Below are 9,098 nucleotides of genomic sequence, written 5' to 3'. Positions count from 1 at the left end.
TTTTGTCCTCCGTTGATTGGACCATCAAAGTGTGAACTTACGTCACTTTCCAACAATTCATTATTTTTCCAAGTCATTCAAAACGACATGGTATTACCAGTTAAAACCACTTCAATCTATCCTTATTAAGTAAAATTTCCTCGATGCTTACAACAGGACTTGGTCAGTATAAATATCAGCTAATGATATCCTTAGCCTTGTCTTTCATATCACTTAATATTATCAAGCATTACATATAAGCATTATTTTTACCAAGTCATTCAAAACGACATGGTATTACAAGCCAAAACCATTTTAATCAATCCTTATCAAGTAAAATTTCCTCGATGCTTACAACAGACTTGGTCAGTTTAAATCTCAGCTAATGCTTACAACAGACTTGGTCAGTTTAAATCTCAGCTAATATTATCAAGCATTACATATAAGCATTTCACAATGCATCCGTTAAGCGTCATTAATCCACCATATTTTGCTCCTTATCCAATTGATCTCACCTTCACTGTGAACGCACCTGGCTTTAATGCTGACCAGGTGGTTGCCTTCGATGTCTGTGGCAGAGCCATCTTCATGTCGAAGCCTTCGAAATCCAGTGGCAAGAAATTTCTCGTCGATGCTATAAGTGGCAGGCCTCTCTTCACGTTGAAATCCAAGGTTAATTTTCCATCGATCTCTCCTGTTGTTATTGCGGTAAATTGTAGATAAACCCCCTGATCTATATCTTAAGTGCTGCTTTGTCATACTTCATACTCTTTTATTGGTAGTTATTGTTCGATTCAGTTTTTTAAAGAAACTGTCTGAGATTTATTGAGTCATTCAGAACTTAGTCCCCTCCAATCAGGGGTGAAGTAGCAATTAGAGATATTAGTTTGAAACAAACTTTAAGAATAGGGTATCTAGTATCAGTTGCAATGATTTGAGGGACTAATTTCCGAAGAACTTAAAAATTGGGGGACCTAATAGCAGCTTCAATGATTTGAGGTACAAATTAACATCTGAAAGGTTTAAGAAACGAATATCGAAAAAAACCCCTAAAAACTAATAAATGTAGTTTTCTCTATTTGTATAGTAATAAATATAGTAAGGGGGTATTTGTTTCAAATCCTATAATTTTAGGATATGGATTTCACCATGAGATTTGAAATCCATAGGTGTTTTGTTGTGAGTTGGGATTTCTAAAATGTTGTTTGTTTCATTAATATTTTGGGATTTAGAATACTACAATTTGTAATATTTTGTTTGTTTCAAGCTCAAATTATAGTATTACCAAATGCCAAAATTTTGTAATATGATGACTATGCTATCTTGGTGAGGTTACCTCCCAAAAAAGATAAAATTGGGATTTGTCAAATCCTCTCAAATTGAGAGGTAAGCACACCCATTTATGTGATTTGTCAAAATCCTCTCCAATTGAGAGGATTTGACAAATTTTAAAAATTAGGTACTTTTGCACTTTTGGGATTCAATATTCTACTTTTTTTTAAACAAACACCATATATGGAATCCAAAAATACAAAAAACTCACTTTTTGATCCCAAAACTTGTAATCCATACCAAATACCAAAATTTTTAGTGAAACAAACACCCCCTAAGTGGAGATGGAGCGATGAGAATAAATTAGAGGTGTTAACTGACGTCTAAAAAGAGTAAACTATTTATACATGCTTCAAGAGGGTGAGTTTAACACACAAGAGACTAGTTAGAAGATCTTTCTGCAATACATTGACACCATGTACACTCACATGACAACATAGACGATTGAGACATGGTTCAGTTTGGACATGAGAGAACTTTAGTGTTGGATTTAAGATGCAAGCCTTTTTTTTGGTTTGGAGGGGGGGGGGATTGAATAGAAATGATAACGCTTCTCCCTAAAGAATATAAAATTTGCAGCCAAAAAGATAAAAATAAAAGCAAACAATGATAATAACCATAAATAATAACCAACTAAAGACATGCAAGATTTTATAGTAGTTTGGATAACAATTGTATACTCGCTCTTCCTTCTCACGAGTGGGTTTCCTCACTATACTAAGAGTTCTCCTGAATCACAACCTAATTTAGTAGTCTTATAAAGACCGCACCCTAGAATCTACCTGAAACTAGTCGTCTAATCTAACTCTCCACAATGAGCAACACCTAGCCCTAACTAGTCTCAATTATGCAATTCACACGGCTTAAATACGTCGTAAACCCTCCTTGTCGTGATAGATTAGCTGATGTTGTGCGTGACGAGTAAGAGTTTGTCAAGACTCCAGAGATCAAGACCTTCAATGAAATCTCTTTACAATTCAAAACCCTAGAAACCTCCCTTCTCTCTATCCCTTTCAATAACATTCAATAGATCAAGAAAGAGATATCCTAAACATGGTAGAGTTTGGTGACCAAAATGAATGACAAATGGATGAGATTAAAACTTAAAATCTGCAACCAGTCGACTTTGCCATCGATGAGTTTATGTTGACCATCGATGGTGTCGATGCACCATTGACGGGTTATTGTTGACCATCGATGATTAGAAATTATGTCTCTAAATTTCATTAATCAGTTCCTGTGGTTATCAATGAGTCCATGCTGATTATTGATGGTTCAATGGCTGAAAACAACTATTGAGTTGATTTGCATGTCGTTTCGCGTAATACACATCTTATGTTGGAAATTTATCAAAACAATGTTATGACATGTAAATTAAATCCAAATTAAATAAGTAAGAGATAAGAAAATCAGGCCTGACGGGAACAGTCGTGTAATCACTCCCTAGAAGATTGAGAAACCGCCTATCGTCCTAACGCAAATGGTTCTCTCCCCCCTAGCGGTAAAAGCCCCCGGAAACGGTCGGCCTTCGTACTCGGGCGAGAGTACAGAGCTTCAGCTCATATGAAGAAGATTGCCCAAAAAATTAATAACAAAATTTATAGAGGGGAAAAAACAATTTTCTTTAAAACCAGAGGAGAGGAGAAAAACTTTATTTTCTTGTGTTTTAGAATGTGAATAAGGGTGTATTTATAGGGTTGAGGGAGAGAGGATTCTTTTTAATTTTTCGATGTGGCACTAAAACACAAAGGCAAAATTGTCTTTTCTTAATAAATATCCAACAGCCCCCCCCCCCAAAAGGCAATATTGACTGAAAACTCAGAAATCAATAAATAAATCAAGAAATCATAAAACAAATATAGGTTGGGCAACCTTTCGTATCGTGAATTCAGGAGAGGTAGCTTCCGGCTTTGAACCTTTCCTTAGTGAGTTCATCGCCACCTGAGGGACATAATGGACTAGGCCTTGAATTAGGCCCCTTGAATCAGGTATTAATAAAAACACACATAATACGTCTTCATCTATTGAGCAAAGCGGGTTGAGCGTTAAAGGTCATGCTCACAATAAACCGACTCATGAGAGTTTCTAGGGGTTAGCCCAGCCCCCCCCCCAACCGCGGCCATCACAGTTCCTCTCACGTAGGTAAGTCCTCAAAGGGTACTACAACTGTTTATTTAATACCCTCATAATACACACGTTGGACTTATTAAGAGTAAAACTTAGCCTAGCCAGCTGTATCATAAGAGCATCGTCATCATAGAGAATGGGTAGTAGCACAAGCTACATAGTGATATATGAATATATCAAGGTCGATGCTCCACACGAGTGTCACTAGTCCAGCTTGTTTCTACCACATTGAACCAACATTGGGACTAAGTCTCCAAATAAGGGTTGGGTTACCACTGTCAGTGACCTCTCTTATGGACTTAACCCCATCTCCCTCGATGAATCCAGAACCACACTCCTGGAGAATCCCTTAGTCAAAGGGTCAGCAAGATTCTTTTTAGACTTTACAAAGTCTAGAATCACAACTTTGCCTAGCAGGCGTTGTATTTATTTATCAAGTTCTTAAATTATTTTGTAATTAGTCCTTCATATTATTTGAAATTGACATTAGGTCATCTTCTTGTTATGTTATTTAAAATTAGTCTCTCCAGGCAATAGTATAAGAAGCAAGAGGAGAGATTAATTTCAAACAACTTATAAGGATAAGCCTAATAGCAATTTTTATTATTATTATTTGATGGACTAATTTCAATATAACTTTTATTCATCATATAGAAATAAGTTATAAGATATTCCTCTTGATTTGATTTTCCAGGACATTGATTTATCACATCTCCTGTAACTAGACATATTAGTTGACAGAGCATATTTATATCAATTCTGATCATTTCCTGAAATCTCAAGAGAAAGCATTATACATGTAGTCAAATGAAGAGCTATAAAATGATTCTTTCTAGTCACTATCAAAACATATTAGCATATTTATTGATGTCTCTTATCAAGAAACAATGGATAATAATAATTAGACATTTTTATTTTAAATGTCTAAACAAAATTTTTATATGCGTTCATATCAAGTAGAAATTGTAATGATCAAATATTATCATGGAAGGAATAGAAAACAAAAGCACAAAGGGTTTGCCATAACTTCCGGGTTCTTTGGGAACACAATATGTTGTACATTTAAAGAACTAAATCCCAACATTGCTAATAGGACCTTTAGAGTTCAAAAGATAGAGTAATCAATTTAGCAACAAGAAAATTAAACAGCATTTTTGAATGCAACATGTAAACATAAAAGGTCATGGTTTATGAGCATAAAAGATCGTATTCTATGTCTGAAAATGTAACTGCATAGGGTTTGTGCAGATTAGAAATTGGCCCATAAAGTGGAACTAAAATACTTTAGTTATATCTTCACATGCATGCGTATGCACATATAAGAATGACATTATTAATAGATACATGCAAAGCATTAAAGAGAACCTTATAATAGGATTTCGTATCGTAAAATATACATCATACTTCATATACATAATTTTTAAATTTTCCTATTATAAGAGGTCGCAAATTTGGTTGCCTTCAAAGGGACCATCCAAATTTAAATTGGTTGCCTACAAAAGACCTTCCAAATTTAAATTGGTTGTCTACAAAAGAGACCTTCCAAATTTACATGTCATTTTTTAATACCACCTCTTAACCATATCTTTTTGATCTTTTGTATATATATATATATATTTACAAGAGCATTCTTGCATAAAACTTGTAATTAATCATGTAACAAATGCAAGTGATATAAAATGACATATGAATATCCATCATAATGCAATAAAAGAGAAAATCTTTACATTTGAAGATTTAAGTTATATTTCATCATATAAAATAGGAAAAAAATGTACCTCTTGATTTGTTTCGCTCTGATATTGATCAACATCATTTAACATTTAACATTAGGCAATACACGATGCAACATGCATCTTCTTATTAACTATAAGTTAAAGGCAATTAACTGTTAAAAGTAATTAGCAATTAATTAAATTAACAGAAACATTAGCTGCAAAATTTATTTATTTTTAATAAGGAACAGTAACTGTTTTTTAAAATGAACATTAACATTTTTCAATAAAATGAACAGTAGTGTTTTTAATAAATTTGTTTTCCCGAGTTTTAATCAACATCAACTAATTAATTAATAACTGATCAATCCAATGAACAGTGGTAAAAGAATTAAATGAACAGTAATAGAAAATAAATTATCTGATGAAAAGTAATTTTTCTTATATAAAGACCTTAATCACTGCATTATTGCACTTCTATGAATCAGCACAATGTTAACTGCTCATGGGTGACGACTGAATCTTTTTTGCTAATTAATCATGCAACAAACTCTACAACATATGAAATTGTGCAGCATTACCAAGCATGATAGCCACTTAGATTCGATTTTTTTTTACATAAACTAATTAACAATAAAACCAATTACAAGTTACAATTATTTGTAATTAATTGTTAAAATTAATTTAATTAATTACAAATTAACAGCAATTAAATAAATACAATAAAGGCAGTAATTAAAGCAATTAACTACAGGCTTAAGGTTATTTCGGATGAACAGTAACAATTTTAATGAACAATAATTTTTAATATATATGTCCAATGAACCATAAAGAATGGTAATAGCAAATCTCGTGGATGCACAATTTTTTTTTAATGAACAATTATATTTTTTCCGAGTGAACAGTAATTGTTGATGAACAGTAATTTGTAAAAAAAAATTTAGATTTAAAACTAAAAAACCCTCAATCTTCTAGATTGTTGGAAATTTATCAAAACAATGTTATGACATGTAAATTAAATCCGAATTAAATAAGTAAGAGATAAGAAAATCAGGCCTAACGGGAACAGTCGTGTAATCACTGTCCTAGAAGATTGAGAACCCGCCTATCGCCCTGACACAAATAGTTCTCTCCCCCCTAGCGGTAAAAACCCCGGAAACGGCCGGCCTCCGTACTCGGACGAGAGTACAGAGCTTCAGCTCAGATGAAGAAGATTGCCCAAAAAATTAATAACAAAATTTATAGAGGGGAAACAACAATTTTCTTTAAAACCAGAGGAGATGATAAAAACTTTATTTTCTTGTGTTTTAGAATGTGAATAAGGGTGTATTTATAGGGTTGAGGGAGAGAGGATTCTTTTTAATTTTCCGATGTTGGACTAAAACACAAAGGCAAAATTGCCCTTTCTTAATAAATATCCAACATCTTATACCCATATCATCTGTACTATATCATCTCAAATATATATTAATACCAAATGAGAGTTTGTTATTAATCAAACAAGAGATATTGTACAGATTATGTCTTACCACTAAGTGCTATATAAAAATGTTTGTCATTACTAAGTGCGTCTCTAGTACAATGGATATATCTGCAGTTAGTCCTTGTTTGTAAGATTACTATAGTGACATTGATTTGTTTGGCAGTCTTTGACCGCGCATAAGCGATGGCAAGTGTTCAAAGGTGAGAGCACGAACGCGAAGGATCTCTTGTTCAGCATCAAGCAGAGCTCAGCGTTCCAGTCGCGGAGAGAATATGATATGTTTTTCTTTACTAATAAAAAGGAAAAAACGTGCGACTTCAAGATCAAGGGAAGTATTAGTAAGAAAAAATGCACTGTATATCAAGGAGAGTCCTCTTTTATTGTAGCTCAGGTATCTTAATTCTATATTTGCTATGCATAGTTCATGTTAATAAATTAACTCATCAAGATGATTATTGTTACTTCTTCCTTAGTTTTCAAACTTATGTGGGAATCACGATCAGAGTTAGACAACAGTCAGAGACATTTCCACGTAATTCCTACAGTTGCTTAAAAACTAGCGAAAAAGTAGCGTCATCATTGTGAATAACAGACTGAGAAATGTGAATAAGAGACTGAGAAATGTATATAATTTGTAGCTAAATCTTCGTAGTGCAGATAATGCATCTGCAATTAACTTGCTGCTTATGATGATTTTTGAACATGTCGATGATAAATACAGATGACCGAGGAGCACAGGATTCCAGTAGGAGGGAATACTTTCGGAGTGAAAATCCATCCTGGCGGTATTGACGTTGCATTTATTGCCGCTTTTATCGTAATTCTTCACGAGGTTGAAAGAGAGGATTCAGAAGGGATTGATGAGATCTTGGATGCGATAGTTGAATTTCTTGGTACATAGGGAGTTCTTGATAAATTGTTCGTAATTGTAGCATGCAGACTTTTTTCAATTTTCCTAAGCGCATAGAACTGTGTTGTTGATGGTTGTCCCTTCATTATTGTTGTTATTTTTATTACGGGTATCACTCGACACTCGACAGTCATCAGCAAGAGTTGTTCGTGCATAAATAAGATCTAAATTTAATGCAACTTATACCGAAGAAAGGATGTGAAAATGTATCCTCCACGTATGTACCCTCTCGATGTTTGTTTGTTTTTTTGGTCAATGAAAAAAAAGTATTCATTATACCAAGTATGGAAATTTTAACAGTACATCAGTGTCACTCTTTGACATCAAGAAGTCTGGTAGAAAAAAACCAAGACTTAGCAACCTATAAGCTCTCTATATAGTCCCTAACATGATTTGGGATGTTATCATTCAAAATTTTTGCATAAATTGTAATCTTTACTACACGAAAAAGCTCATCAGGGTCTCTAGCTTTGTACCGAAATAATCTGAGGTTCCTCTCCTGCCATATTAGATAAACAGCTGCCGACAAAGCCATCCTTTTCAATTTTTTCTTAAATCCAATCTCTTTTAGATTACCATACCATGCTGTTAATTGGTTCCACTTGCAAGTTTTCCATCTATAGCCAAGTCATTCCATGATCTTATTCCAAACAGTTGCAGAGTATCGGCATTCAAAATAGAGGTGCTCACAGGTTTCCATCTGATTGGAGCATAGAACACACTGACTGGTACTTAATAATCTCATTTTACACAGTCTATTTTGTGTTAACAGCCTGGAAAGAGAGGCTAACCACAATATAAAGGAGTGCTTAGGATAATGCCATCCTCCCCAAATAGTTTCAGACAGTATAGTAGGAGGAGCTTGCTGATTTATCTTCCTGTAAACTGAAGAGATACTAACTGAATCATTGACACAGCATCCAGCAATAGCATTTAGAAGATTATCAACATTACCAAATTTTCCTATCAACAAATCCCTCACTCTTAGTAATTGCTTCCACATCCATGAATCATTATCCTTTAGTTGAACTTGCCAAATGTTATTTTTCCTTAGGTAGTTTCCATGCACCCATTTGATCCAAAGTATGTCTTTTTTGAGATGAATCAACCATAGAAGTTTAGCAGCAGAAGCATAATTCCATACCTTTGCGAAAAAAACTCCAAGTCCTCCATGCTCCAGATCCTAGCAGATAGAAGACCAAGATACCATGTGAATTTTATGCCCCCATAGGAATTCAGCACACATACTATCAATTTTCTCAAGCACTTTGATGTTTGTTATTAGTAAAGGCCTCCGATCCTTCTTTTTTTATTGTTTTTCAGTGTAAAAGTAGTCTTCTATTATTTGATTGGAAGATTTTCGTCCTTTATTTCTCGTTCTTTACTAGAAAAGGTGCGTCAATACCCTAAATATGATAAAGTCATGTGGCCCAACCGCTACTAGTTTGGCTCATGTGAAATAGCCCTTAAAAATCCCTTATAATACGACACAACCCCTCAAAGCTCAGTTGTACCCTTATTTTGCCCCAAAAAACAAAAAATACCCCTTTTC

At 34.0% G+C, this 9,098-nt stretch overlaps 1 protein-coding gene across 1 annotated transcript; it reads left to right on the top strand.

Annotated features, from left to right (window-relative positions):
- LOC109841499 (protein LURP-one-related 15-like) lies at nucleotides 436-7,660 on the top strand. Its single transcript, XM_020410464.1, has 3 exons — nucleotides 436-651; nucleotides 6,800-7,027; nucleotides 7,358-7,660. Exons 1-3 carry the CDS (start codon nucleotides 436-438, stop codon nucleotides 7,535-7,537), a joined length of 624 nt encoding a protein of 207 aa, XP_020266053.1. The 3' UTR covers nucleotides 7,538-7,660.

This window comes from Asparagus officinalis, chromosome 5, assembly GCF_001876935.1.
Source record: "Asparagus officinalis chromosome 5, Aspof.V1, whole genome shotgun sequence".
Lineage (NCBI taxonomy): Eukaryota > Viridiplantae > Streptophyta > Magnoliopsida > Asparagales > Asparagaceae > Asparagus > Asparagus officinalis.
The sequence above is the reverse complement of the archived record's forward strand: the minus strand, read 5'-3'. Positions and strand labels throughout refer to the sequence as shown.

Bases quoted from the DNA above. Each gene is read 5' to 3' on its own strand.
- LOC109841499 (XM_020410464.1), top strand. From the start codon at position 436: ATGCATCCGTTAAGCGTCATTAATCCACCATATTTTGCTCCTTATCCA. The intron at 652-6,799 runs GTTAATTTTCCA...TTTGTTTGGCAG, and splicing joins TCTTCACGTTGAAATCCAAG to TCTTTGACCGCGCATAAGCG. The intron at 7,028-7,357 runs GTATCTTAATTC...TGATAAATACAG, and splicing joins CCTCTTTTATTGTAGCTCAG to ATGACCGAGGAGCACAGGAT.